Source organism: Mya arenaria, chromosome 11 (assembly GCF_026914265.1).
Source record: "Mya arenaria isolate MELC-2E11 chromosome 11, ASM2691426v1".
Classification (NCBI taxonomy): Eukaryota; Metazoa; Mollusca; class Bivalvia; order Myida; family Myidae; genus Mya; species Mya arenaria.
Window position 1 is genome coordinate 2,771,660 of NC_069132.1, and position 13,962 is coordinate 2,785,621.

The 13,962-nt window shown below is 37.4% G+C and overlaps 3 protein-coding genes across 3 annotated transcripts in view; 1 reads left to right on the forward strand and 2 right to left on the reverse strand.

The window, feature by feature from the left end:
- Positions 1-1,268: 1,268 nt before the first annotated feature.
- On the forward strand, positions 1,269-5,890 carry LOC128207956 (potassium channel subfamily K member 16-like). The gene is made up of 4 exons (XM_052911181.1): positions 1,269-2,420; positions 2,626-2,790; positions 3,652-3,984; positions 4,349-5,890. Exons 1-4 carry the CDS (start codon positions 2,279-2,281, stop codon positions 4,747-4,749), a joined length of 1,041 nt encoding a protein of 346 aa, XP_052767141.1. The 5' UTR covers positions 1,269-2,278; the 3' UTR covers positions 4,750-5,890.
- LOC128207955 (uncharacterized) lies at positions 5,882-11,194 on the reverse strand. The gene is made up of 5 exons (XM_052911180.1): positions 10,962-11,194; positions 9,592-9,761; positions 8,743-8,933; positions 8,430-8,628; positions 5,882-7,939 (listed from the first exon to the last, which is right to left on the reverse strand). The coding sequence occupies exons 1-5, from the start codon at positions 11,132-11,134 to the stop codon at positions 6,327-6,329; spliced, it is 2,346 nt and encodes a 781-aa protein (XP_052767140.1). The 5' UTR covers positions 11,135-11,194; the 3' UTR covers positions 5,882-6,326.
- An 84-nt stretch (positions 11,195-11,278) lies between these two features.
- The window catches only part of LOC128207777 (uncharacterized), a 41,353-nt gene continuing 38,669 nt past the window's right edge, over positions 11,279-13,962 (reverse strand). The window contains exons 27-29 of the mRNA XM_052910899.1: positions 12,339-12,567; positions 11,555-11,745; positions 11,279-11,305 (exon numbers count right to left, since the gene is read on the reverse strand). Coding sequence (XP_052766859.1) covers positions 11,279-11,305; positions 11,555-11,745; positions 12,339-12,567 — 447 coding nt within the window. The remainder of the gene's footprint in view (positions 11,306-11,554; positions 11,746-12,338; positions 12,568-13,962) is intronic.

Below are 13,962 nucleotides of genomic sequence, written 5' to 3' on the forward strand. Positions count from 1 at the left end.
GTTTATTTTTCGTTTTAAAGAGTATTCCTTGGTTACAACAACAAATCTCATTTAAAGTGAAATATCAAGTTCATTACAAATTAAAATGGACTTATTCAAAATAGTGTTCCGTGTTGTTTTATCTAAATGTTTTGCACACAACTCCTGGCATTAGTAAATGTCATTGACACATGTGACAATGACAAGTATTTCCAAACCATTTTGTGATTTAAAATCCATAAACACAACCGACCGAAATTGTGAAACTAGGTCACCGGTGTCAACTTAGAAATTTTACTTTCGATTTCACCACTCACACTAAGTGCACTGTTATTTGATATTTAACCATAAAATGTTATAAAATGTTTTTCTCACACATAATTTACAGATATTTGTGTCTACTTATTCGATGGCAGCCGCTGACACTTTTATTTTTCATCTATAAACAAAAATATTTTCATGACCTAAATTGGCGGGGAAAAACAACAATCACGTGACAGTTATTGTTTGTGTCGGCTGTTAAATTTGCCAATGTATTTTGCTATTGTTATATTAACAACTCCTGAATATTTTACTTAATTATTTCATACAAAGAATGACTGCTATCGTCAATTCCGCCATTGCCAACGGCGCTGTCATAACAGTTGACTGGCTCACATGCTATATAATTGGCGAATACGGCTACGGAACAACAAACCAGTCGAGATCTACTTACTGCATTCGTACTCGTATCTGTTCGTTTTTCTTTCGTTTCGCACCAAAATCAATACGGTCGGGAAAGTAATTTTGAAAAAAAAGTGAAAATCGTTTTTTATTTTTTTTTTGTACTTTTCGGAAAATTAAACCCGCCGTTTTTGTAAACCAATTTATATAAAAGTAGTGGCCTTTACACCTTTACAAAACAGAAACGTTCATCGACTGATGTTAGACCTGTTTATTTTATATCAATGTTATATCCACATGGACGCTCAGGTATTTATGTCGTTTTAAACAACTCGTTTTGGTACAGAATCAGAAGACAATGAATATAATACTAGTTCAAATAAATCGACGATGATATTTTCATCCTTTGAATACATTTTATTCTAGAGGCTGTTTATATATCACTATGACTTACATCATAAGCGCTGTTCGTCCATTTTATTCCGGTACATCCATTAGCTCAAACCGCACCGTGTTGCACTTTTCGTTGCAGAAGACAGCCAATGAACAGTCTCCATTATACCGATACTACGACATTCAGGGGCGGCCCAAAGAATTGACGGTAGGTGGAGAGCGTAACTAAGGGGCGCAATCTTTTGACATGCACCCCTCCCTTTGAACCGAAAGTATATGGCATAAACTTTTTGCATGCGGATTTGGGGTTCTCAATCAAGAAAATTTTAATAATTTGTAGTCGGAAATGATGCAATATGGGCGTATTTTATCATTTTTTCACCAATATGAAAAAGTAAACTTGGACGATTTTAGAGAGGAATCGCGCCGGGTGCACCCCTCTAAATCCGCTTGTGACAAGCATCGTTATGAGCTTTTTAAATTGTGGCTTCAGTTGAGCAATTCTTCAGGACTATACTAATATTTGAGAATATATGACTGCAATATATTTGATACAAAAGCAAGATAGCTTGATCAAACTATCGAACAATTCAGTATGCGATCGTTTTTTTAATTATGTTTTGTTTCCACTTTGATAGAAAAAGGATCTAAGCCATGTTCGTTGTGGCTTATGCTGTAATTCCATTTCACGCGATGAAAATACACTTGTTTAAATGTGTCGGAACATTTACATCGTGTGATAATATAAACGAAAATTCAATTCAGATTTCTTATTATGATGATACTGTTAAGTCGATAACTTAAACTTATGGGGAAACTAGATAATGCAGTTGTCAGCATACTTTAATGATGATATCATAAATACACACTACACGTCCTAGTTAAATCACATTTGTACTGAAAGTCAAGTGGTTTAAGTGTCAAAGTAGATTCATAATATACTCTATTTGCTTAGGAATACTACAAAATTGCTTCACTTGTTTGCACAACATATGCACACATGGTATAACGTATGCAATACAAATGTGTGAACACAATTTGGCGGTATGTGCAAAACAAATAAAACACGAAATTGAACACAAGTGAGGAAGACGGTTCAACAGCTGTATGAACCAAGAGCTGTAATGTACGCAAGGACTGAAAAGCGTATAATAGTTTCCGTGTGTGGTCGGAAATAATAAGTCCATCTTCCTTGGAGAAGATCAGCGATACTCGGTAAGAAAGGGCCGAGCGCACCGGCGTCATGCACTGGATAACACTGGCTATCGTGGCGGGCGTCTTTGTTGCCTACCTGCTAATAGGAGCCGCTGTGTTCATGGCGCTTGAGCGGGAACACGGCGTCAGCATGGCGGCGACCAGGGAGCGCCACTTCTGGGAGTTCATTGGTCAGATATAACGTTCTTGAATTGTTGATGAAAATATAATTGTGTTTGTTTAGCAAACGCAGGCTTTAATTAAAACCGATCATGAAATACATGTGTACTATATGCACTCAATGCTTTAGCTTTCAAGAGCCATTATTTTATTACTAGGCAGCTATAAATCGGATAAACATAATAATTACACTCTAACTACCGGTTTTGTGTTCAGATAATAACACGTGCGTGAGTCCATCGGAGCTTAGCGCATTTGTCAACAAAATGATACGGACCCACAGGACCGGAGATGGCGGACTTGGAAGAGCATATACCGGAAACAGTAGCTGGGACTATGGCCCGTCCATCTTCTTCTCTATAACAGTCGTCACCTCCATCGGTTTGATAGCTTCATTAGTTCTCTCCATTATCATTTCATATTTGTATGTATAATACTACTAAATAGTTTCAAGTTGATATAAGCTTCGTTATGCTTTTAGTTTTACCCATCTTCTGATAAAGCATTGTTTTGGACAAATGTGATGTTGAACACTCGAAATAATAGTTCTTCCCGTCTTCATTTCGGTGCGATTAAATCGATGGCCTCACTTCAACACGCATGAGTAACCCAAACCTAATTTCTCAGTAGCAAAGATTTTTTTCTCGGTAGTAGTAATAGCAGTAGTAATAGAAGTAGTAGTAGTAGTAGAAGTAGTAGTAGTAGTAGTAGGAGAAGTAGTAGGAGTAGTAGTAGTAGCAGCTGTAGTAGCAGCAGTAGTAGCAGCAGCAGCAGTAGCAATAGTAGTTGTAGCAGTAGTAGTAGAAGTAGTAGTAGTAGTAGTAGTAGTAGTAGTAGTAGTAGTAGTAGTAGTAGTAGTAGTAGTAGTAGTAGTAGTAGTAGCAGCGGCAGCGGTAGCGGCAGCGGCAGCGGCAGCGGCAGCGGCAGCGGCAGCGGCAGCGGAAGCGGCAGCGGCAGCGGCAGCGGCAGAGGCAGAGGCAGCGGCAGCGGCAGCGGCAGTAGTAGTAGTAGTAGTAGTAGTAGTGGTAGCAGCAGAAGTTTCAGCAGCAGTAGCAGCAGCAGCAGCAGCAGTAGTAGTAGGGATATATTAAATAAATGAGGCTGAAATTCATATTAATCTTGTTTCCTTTATTTTTTTAAAAAGACCACTCTTTTGACAATGTTTCCATGCCCCCATTTCTGCAATAACTTTAAACATGTCATACGTATATGTGGCTTACTGAATTTGGTAAATTCTTTCAGGCTACGGTGACGTTTCACCATCGACAGAGATTGGGCAATTATTCTTCATTTTTTATGTTCTGTTCGGCGTTCCACTGACCGCAGTGTTCTTAAAGGGCGTCGGGGAAAAGCTGGCACAGCCGTACATCCGGCTGCAGCACAAGCATTGGTTCCCAAGACATCGGAAGGCAGAGAGAATTATCAAAATGTTGATCTTTACAATCGTTTGCTTTGTGCTTTTTGTTGCAATGCCAGCTGCGGTATTTATTACAACAGAAGACTGGACATTCTTGCAAGCATTGTATTACACTATTTCAACACTGACAACGGTTGGATTTGGCGATCTTGTACCAGGTATTTAGAAAAAAAATGAGTATAGGTTCAATGCATTGTGGTAGTTTGCTTGCTTGTTTGTTTATTTTACATTTTACATTTGTTTTCAGACCTTTACACAATTATATATTGAGTGTGTGGCTACCTGGTTTGCTGTATTTTTGCTTCAAATGATTCGTGCACAGACTAAGCAAATAACATGCTTGACCATGACAACCTGTTTCTCATATTTTTATTAATTTCACTCAACTCAAATAAACACAAGTTTAATTTTGTTTTTGTATTACTTTCATGAAACATTGAACGCGTTCGAAGTTGAAAATATGTTGTAAATTCACGTTTAACATACACATTAACTACAGAATATAACACTTACGTATTTCAGGCGAGACAAAAGAGAAATATGAACCAACCCGGTCTGTGTACAAAACAGCAGTCGGCGTGTGGATTCTTATTGGACTTTCCTGGGTATCCATGGTACTCAACATCGTGGCCGCATTCCTCAGTCGCCAGGCGGATCGCGTAGACCATGACGTAGACGAGCACCTACACCACAATGACGATCACGCGCCACCGAACGTCGATCGATCTTCAGATAATGACACATTCGGTGAAAGTCATTCTAATATACAATGTAATTACAAGAACATCAGACAATGTTCAGAAAATGACCCATTGATACAGCCAGATTCACAAATGTTTCGAAATTTTGCCTCCACCAGTGATGAGCGGAGTGAGACACCTGACTTGTCATGCAATACATCAATTAAATCTTACGACTCTTAAAATGAAACATAGCTTGCTTAGACTACTCCTAGACATATTCATACTTACGGTTAATTAAAATCTTTTTCATGCCAATTACGGTGTTCCATATAGGCCTTAAAAAACTAAACCATTTTTTTCTTGATAACGGATAAATATTTGGGTAGTTCACATGGAATTGTGTTTCTATTATCAAATGTAAATAATTATAGGTGTTTTATTAACATAAAATGACTATTAACCATATAATCGTCATAACATATACTGGGTCGATTCATTACTTTTAAATCATCTTCATTATCTATCTATTTGTGTGTCATTAGTTATACAACATAACATTATGCAATTATTAAAAAAACAAAAAAAACATATGCAACTTGAACTTTAACTACTATTCTGCAATGGTAGAGTGTCCATAAACACATTTAAACGGTCGGATGTTAAGGAATAAACAAACAAAAAACACACTATTTCAACATTAAACCGATCCCATATACTTTTACAAAAGTAAATTAAAAAAAGTAGTTGAATATAAAAAAGCTATTATAGAGGGTCCTTCTAAGGTGTATTTTTTCTTTTCCGGTTTGGGGACTGCTAACTGCTCTCAGTTCCAAGGCGGTATAATCATTTATCGGTAACGCTATTTTGCTGAGTGTATGGTCTGGTTGTGGTGCTTATATTTGTATATGTTGTATTTATACGTCTGTGTCTCTAGTTTACTGTCGTATTTGCTCGTGCCTTGTGCCTCTATACAAGTTTTATTTTGAATGTTCGTCTTCTGGGCTGGTTGGCCCTGTAGTTTCCATGGTCATTCCTAAATGCAACTTCATGTTCGATTATTTATCGATCATCTCACATAGTTTAGAAACCATACGAACTAACAAATGTTAAGCAATTCTATAATTTCCACACTGTTTTGACTACATCAAGAAAAGGTATATGCTAATTAAATAGTTAACTACACATTTAATTATTTCATAATCGTGACGTCATTTTTATCATTTGCCATACAACAGAAATGTTTATAAAAGTCAAGTTTTATGATACATCACGTTTTACTACCGAGTAATCAAAGACGTTATTCAAGCCTTTGACTGAGTGTCCTGCTGTGCAATATTGGAGGTTTTATTAAAGAAATTAACAAAACTAATAGTTTTATTTTGTTTCCGTTTATTCAAATAATATAAAAAAATATTATAACTGTGTTTTAGAAAAGAATAAGACTAATGCTATATGTTTAATATATATGATAGCCGATTAATATAATTTATATTATACAATATAAAATAATGAAGCTATTTTTTACTCTACTTTATTTAGCAATCATTCCCCATCGGTCACACTAAAAAAATACATTGGCTACGCATATTTTCTGTAAAAGTGTCGACTTTTAATTGCCTTGAGCCAATAAACAAATACATGGAAAATTGACCCCTGCTGTGACACCAAGGCAATAAACAAGGGATGCACAGTACGGAATGACAAACATTCCTTAAACTAGGCCTTTAAACACTGTTATTGTTAAATCGGCTAAATTGCCATTCATTGTGTCATACAAAACTATTGATAGCGGAACCTTTCGTCAACAAAAACAGTTATTATAAGAAGCAAGTGATAACAACCGAATACTGGATGAAAACATATACAGTGCCTAAAAGCAAACATGGAGATGGTCTAATAATCGTTGATGACGAGACTTTGTCTTTTGGTGTGGAACTGGATTCCGTTTGCTGTGCAGTAGATGTAAGTGTTGAATTAGAAAATGTTGTCGCCGAAGTTCGTGGAGAGGTATCTTGCGCTATTGTGCTTGAATCAGGGACGTTAAACGGAACTTCCATGACGTTGATTTGCACAACATCTGTTGCAGTTAAGGCTGGAAATCCGTTATCCATCATGACAATTTCAATCTCGTATCTTCCAATGGGAGGAACAGAGCTAACTTGAATCGAAAACTTGTTTTCAGAAATTCTTCGGAGAACAAATTCCATTGTAGTTTCATTTCTGACAAAAGCCGAGACGCTGTCGCCGTCTTTGTCGTCAATGGCAAATGTAACTACTGTATGGCCGATATTCACTCTGTTTGAAATATTGAAATGCTGAATATTGTTAGTAAAATTTGCATGCGGTGGAAATTTGTTTCGGATACCAAATGTTACTGTATAATGCTTTATGCACTTCACTGTGTCATGTTCAGTTATCTTGTCCACAAGGTGCACCAAATTGTCGTCTGTTATATGTGTTGTTGTCCAAATATTCTTGTCAATAAGTAAGGATCTGCCAACATCGGTTTCCTCGGCGTAAATTATATCCAATGAAAATGAATTGAAAATTCGGGCATAAATCCATCCACTCGCAGTGCAAGTAACCTCGAATGTAACGTTTGTGTGATGCTTGGATGATCTTTCAAGGTCTGTGAAGTTTATCACGCTTATGTTTGCATGAAATACGTCAAAAACAACCGAAGCGTCACTACTAGTGTAAAGTCTGTCTGGAATACCATCTTGATCTACTCTATCATTTACAAGAAAATCATCGAGGCCATCGTCGAGTCCGAATGGGTAAACGATTCTCACAGAATGAAAGAGTTCGTGATAATCCAATTTGTCTATTATGGACAGTTGGGGATCACCAAGAGGATTTATATTCTCAAACGTTGCGCTATAGTTGTAGAACGTTCCCATCAGTGTTGAAGTCATTAGCCATCGTGCCGTTTTTGTTTCTGATGCATAAATGTCACCAAAGTCTACAGTCAGCGACGGAGTAATCGACTCATTCCCTAGCTGTGCTCCGATTATTTTGAAAGAAATTAGTAATCCTTTTTCGTTTTCTATTATTTCTGGCTGCGCGGAAGTTATTTTCAACGCTTGAGCAACGCCATTTCCTTGATTCATAATAACTACGGCTAGAGAAAAGGGTACGATGGGTTCCACATCTGGGGTCATTGGATTATCTCCCCTTACATATCTCTCGTGGAAGTAGCGAACGACAAGACTTGGGTTTGGTTTTACTATTATGGTATCCGGCAGCAAGGCTGTAGAAAACTCAGTTCCGTCTACTGAGTATGATAACGTCCCACCCACATCATACAATGTATCGGCATCTGGAGCAGCGCTGGAGTATGGTATTATCAACCAATCTGCTGTACCAGACACCCCTTTAGTTAGCCTCCCTGAGCCGTCTACAGCCGTTAACTCTTCTAGCCGTGGTTCGCCTGTACAATACAGCGGATTGAACAAAAATGAGCTTCTTGCAATGGTTATTAGTATCAAAACATAACATGATATTTTTTTTCAAATTAGACTCATGCAAAATGTAATTTGAACATTCTTATGAACGAAGGTCACCATTCTATGTAAAAAAACAACACTTTACTTAAACATTGAACGAAACAATAAATAGTTCAACATACACTTATCATACCAACAAAAAGAACGATTGATAATAAGAGCGCCGCGGAGCCAGCGCAAACGCTTGTCTGTGTTAAACGTTTAAAATGGGGATACGACATGACAGTATGGAGTATAGTGCCTTGCGCGTAACATTTGCGTTTTATCTCTGCTTACATGGGGGACCACGTTTCTATTGAATAACTGTTTTTGATTTATAACAGGACGACGAAGATGCAAGGCAATGCAAGTACCTTGATCTTCTCCTTCGATACAGACAAGCTAAACTCAGACATATAGACTGCTGATACATACCTATTGAAAAGAGATTGTTATCTGCCTCGCCAATTCCGCTAAATTTGACGATTGTTATGTCAACTTTAACATCCATGAGATCACTTTTTTCTCCATTTTCAATTTCAAGACGTGCATTAAAGCCATCCCTTGTAAGTACAAGCTCCTGCGAAATTTTTATTCTCACTCTGGCACATATGCCATCATTTTTGTCATATCTCTGAAATAGATACATTCTTGGTTAACTGATATGTGGATACTTTATAACATGTTGGAACATGATATTATCAAAATGATATTATAAAGTATAATATAAGACAAAACGTAGGCATACCGTCTTTTTTTCGGCATCGGAATATGTTTTTAACGCTTGGTTGAACTCATCAAAAATGGTCTGAAAACCAGATTCTTTGGACGTTACCATGTCGTGAGCTGTTTGTTTAATTTTTGGTGTAAGCAATGTAAGGTTGAAACTGTGCCCTGATTTTTCCACCTCGTTTAAAGACCCATTTTGCCACGACGCCACTAAAATCAAGTGTTTGTAAACATACTATATAATTGTGATAAATAAGAATGTTCTTTTTATTCATAAACACCCAATTTCATTTAAAATTATATCATAAAATGTACCTAAAATGTAAGATATTAAAAAGAAGAAGACAAATTCTACCCATGCAGCAATAAGGAAATGAGGAATTTCAATATCTGGGTGGGACCAAAATGATTTTTTTTATTTGTGTTGTTCTAGTCCACACATTTTACGTAGCTTTTTCTCTTTTAAAAGTAGAACTAGGCATTCGTAATAGTTTTCACTTTTTAATTTTGTTTTATTATTTTGCAATTTTCTTTTAACTTTAGGACGAAATATGTTATCAAATGCCCTTTACAAGAAGTGTATCACTTATGAGTGTTTTAATGGGCTTACAGATGCATTTGAGCCTGGCTACCTTTACATACTAAATTATTCGATGACTAGCATATAATTTAAATTTACCAGTACTTTGAGATTAAACAAAGAGTATCCAAATTGTTCAAACCTACCATGTTATTTATAATGACACTAGGAATCATGACTGAGTTAACAACTTGGGACACTGTTTTAAATTCAAAGTGAAAATTGATTGTATTGGTAAATACATTACAATAAAACTATTTTTGAGTCTGTAATGTTTTTGTATCATACTTGTGTTGTTCCAGCGCTGAAGAAACACGGTTAGATTTGATTTTGCAGACTCATTTGATAATGTGTCCAAAACTGTTGACTGTTCTTCGTTCGTAATCAGCAAACCACTGGGAGTCCCGTCGCCTACAGTCTCTTTGAAAGACGTATACCATGAACTGTTCAAGTACCAACTGAAATGAACGTAACACCAAATATTACCAGCTATTAACTATAAAATAGCTGTTGTTATCGAGAATAATCAACCCGTTTCATCACCTTTATGTTTACGTTAGCAATACACATCTAATCATTCAACTGATCCGCTTGAGGGCGCCTTACAGTATTACGTAATCAAAAGATTCCCGCGCCCGCCATTTCGTTAAAGCATTTCATTGGTTAAAACTTAAAAAGAGATTCAGCGCATGCTTTTGCTTCTTAGCTCTTGATTAGTTTAAAGTTATGTTCATAAATAGCGGCATGTGTTGCATTTGTCTGCGCCCGTTTTGCATATCTGTTTTCAGCATAGCAGAAACATCCATGGTCGTATACAGCCACCACGACGAATTTGAAAAGTCGCTGACCACTACGCAAACACGGGTGCATATTCTTCACGCGTGGGACCTAAACTCTCATCGGATGGACAACTCGTGAATTTACCAGCGGCGTGGCTCCTATTAAAATCGTGATATTTTGTGTTTGTCATGTATATAATGCTTTATGAGTTGTGATTAGCGTTCGGCAGCACTTAAATTATGATATTTATTAAGCTATTGGAATTATATAAATACAGACAGTATACTTAAAGTTAAAATGCTAATTTGTGAGTTCCGGCCATAGTACACCTTGACGGAATTCACGTTCAAATACTTAAGTTTATTTCATAATCAAACTCGTAAAGCCCAGTGGGGGCTATTCAAAACTGCTGCTTTGCCCTTTGGGGCGGTCGCCAGTAATACGCCAAGTTGGCAGGTGACCAGATTGCTTCGTTCGCTGTTCATGCTTGTGAATTCGTGCTTGTGTAAATAACATGGAGCCTCGCCATTAAATCCAAACTTTAAATGTAAATAAAACAAAATAAACTTTTGACAAGTTATTTGCTCTGTTGTTCTTATATAGCAAAAACGTATGGTTATGGTTGAACTTAGAGTAAGAGAAGCTAAGCGCTCCAATCGTTCTTGTAAGTTGAGGATTTATCGATAATGTACATTGTAAACCCATATAAGCTTAGGGCAAATAAATCATTTGTTTGCGATTGTTTAAAAATACAATATAAAATAGTTGCTAGAGATTGTCACCTTCAAACGAACACTGTCCGGCTACAATTAAAAAATACAAATTCAAATGACTAAAATATATATAAAAACAAGTCGAGCGATTTTGTAAAAACTTACGCTTCTTCGCCCAGTATTTCCTTAGATATCGCAATATAGTTTTCCACTGGTCGTGCTGTGTTAATCAAGTTATTAACAACGTCTGAGCTAACCTCTCTCCTTCGGCGGAATGTGTTACAATTGGCCTTAGCATCCATCAAGCACCTGACATATGTGGAGTTCAATTGTAACATTGCTTGCGTATATACGGAGTGTAATGCGACGACATTATTGATATATTTCTACTCTAAGTAAAACATCACTTCTGTCCCACAGTTATCTAAACAGCAATTATAACAAATGAATGGATTTAAAAACTAGGAACTAATAACATAGCGTTAAGATTTATTTTGCGACGACCCTTTCTATGAAAATATATTGCTAAAAAGTTCAGCCTAGTAAATAAGTATGTTTCCGTACAGACCAAATAATTATTCGAACAATATACAATTATCAGGTTTAGAATTGCATTATGTTTTCGAAACTAACTGCATAACATATAAAATATAAATAATCATAAAGGGAAAATATTTATTTATTCACGTTTTTTAGCGTTTATTCGAATAAATATATGCAATTTAACACTTTCCAATATTTAAATGATAATAACGAACCGCTATATTGATAAGAGTGGATAGAACTGCGTTATAATATCCTTCTGCAGATAAAGCACAGCCAACTCCCGGTATAAATGCTAACAAACAGCTTTTGACCAGCGTCTTCATACAATCACACGGTAGTGGGGTAACAGGGTTGTACGTTATAACTCCTCCACCACCACCACTACCACTACTACCACCACCACCTAAAATATTTAATTATGATTAACTCTTTTGTTCAATTGCGGTGTAATTTTTCTCCCACCTCAGATAAGTAGATCCATAAATTTAACCATGCTAGAAATTCTTATCTTGCCCACGGGCGAAGATAAAATGCCGGTATGGAACTTTTTTTATTGGTCACCATATTGTAATTACCTCCCTTGTTGAAGACTGTCGTCTGTAGCGCATCATGGAAACCTTGTCTTGTGGCAATATTTAGAACGCTAGTTAATTATTTCTCGCTTCAAATGTCACCAGAAAACAGTTTTCACGCACCTTTTTTCTTAGAACTATTTAAAGACCGATCAGACCATTTACATACTCTGAATCGCTGCGCGAATATCCATGACAACCACGAATTATCGCATATCGCACATTCTAAACCTTTGCGTGTTTGTACGATATGTATTATATTATCACCACGACCATATGTTTGATGGCAATAGGCATCTATATGCCGATTTCGGCCAATAAACCTTGAATTTGAACTTGTTAAAGCGATAACGATGCACTTTGAGTGAACATTTACTGAAAAGAACGACTATTTTAGACTGTTACTATTTCATTTTAAACGTACCTATAAGGAATCCCCAGACATTCCCACAAGGGGTCGGGGGTCGGCCGGGATAATTGTTCTTCAAACTTATTTGGACTCCCTTGGTGCGTGTTGAACCGCATACGTAGTCATACAGTACTACAAATCCGCATACAGATCCTCCACTGCGTTTCGAACGATCCCTTAGAGTAATATTTACTGGTACAATAACACTGGTATTTGCGTCGACATCTCCTATGCTCGCCAAACTCTGACAAAATGACAAATTGTTTAATATATCCGTCATCAAACCTTATTGCAAATGCACGCAATTATATATACAATTATTGTTTATATGACAAAGTTGTTAATAACTTATCAAAATGTAAATTATTAAGTCACTACTTAACAAGAGATGTTTGTCAAACATTATACCCCCCCCCCCCCCCCGAGCGCCATGTTGTCAGGATTATATGGACAATTGAATGAAATATGCATGGACCGAAATGACAGCTGATTTGTTGCTGTTTTAAGATTATGACCATTAAAGTGTGAGGATAAAGTGTGTTATGACCGTCATGACCTTTGACTCTATGAACTCAAAATCCAGAGTCATCAGCTGGTCACCAGAAACCTAAATGTCAAGTTTGAGGGCCATGGGTGCAGGCATTGTCAAGTAATCACAAGACAAGTTTTTTTTTCGTTCAAGGTCACTGTGACCTTGACCTTTGATCCGATGATCACTTAAAACATAAGGGGTCATCTACAAGTCCATGCAACTCCAAGTTAAGTTTGAAGGCCATGGGTTCAGGCATTGTTGAGTTATCACTCGGACAACCTTTTACCATTCAAGATCACTGTGACCTTGACCTTTGGCTCTATGAATCCTAAATCAATAAGGGTGATCTACTGGTCAGGCTTAACATCCATGTCAAGTTTAATGATCATAAGTTCAGGCATTGTTGAGATATCAGTGGGGGAAGATTTGTTAGCTCTTTTGCGTTAAAGGTTACTGTGACATTGACCTTGGCCTGATGACCCCCAAAGTCAATTGGGGTCATCTACTGGGCAGGCCCAACCTTCATGTCAAGTTCGATGACCATAGGTCCAAGAATTGTCGAGTTTGCTTTCAAGGTCACTGTGACCTTGACCTTTGACCCCCTAAAATCAATAGGGGCCATCTACTGGTCAGGCCAAACATTCATGTCAAGTTTGAGGGCCATGGGTGCAGCCATTGTCAAGTTATCACTCGGATAACCTTTTTACCATTCCAGGTCACTGTGACCTTGACCTTTGGCCCAATGACCCCTTAAATCAATAGGGACCATCGTCTGGCCAGGCCCAATCTCAAAGTCAAGTTTGAGGGCCATGGGTGCAGGCATTGTCGAGTTATCACTCGGACAACCTTTTACCATTCCAGGTCACTGTGACCTTGACCTTTGGCCCAATGACCCCCAAAAACAATAGGGGTCATCTACTGGTCAGGCCCAACTTCCAAGTCAAGTTTGATGACCATACGTCTAGGAATTGTTGAGTTATCACTTGGACAAGCTTTGGTCTACCGACGAACCGACCGACCGACCGACCGACCGACATACCGACATGCCTGTGCAAAGCAATACACCCCTCTTCTTCATAATTAACTACTAAACACCAAAACTCAATG

Excerpts from the sequence above, each read along its gene's own strand:
- LOC128207956 (XM_052911181.1), top strand. The coding sequence starts at position 2,279 with ATGCACTGGATAACACTGGCTATCGTGGCGGGCGTCTTTGTTGCCTAC. Across the intron at positions 2,791-3,651 it reads AACAGTCGTCACCTCCATCG|GCTACGGTGACGTTTCACCA; the intron begins GTTTGATAGCTT and ends AAATTCTTTCAG. Across the intron at positions 3,985-4,348 it reads ATTTGGCGATCTTGTACCAG|GCGAGACAAAAGAGAAATAT; the intron begins GTATTTAGAAAA and ends TACGTATTTCAG.
- LOC128207955 (XM_052911180.1), bottom strand. The coding sequence starts at position 11,134 with ATGTTACAATTGAACTCCACATATGTCAGGTGCTTGATGGATGCTAAG. Across the intron at positions 8,934-9,591 it reads TCAGCGCTGGAACAACACAA|TGGCGTCGTGGCAAAATGGG; the intron begins GTATGATACAAA and ends ACTTGATTTTAG. Across the intron at positions 8,629-8,742 it reads CCGATGCCGAAAAAAAGACG|AGATATGACAAAAATGATGG; the intron begins GTATGCCTACGT and ends TATCTATTTCAG.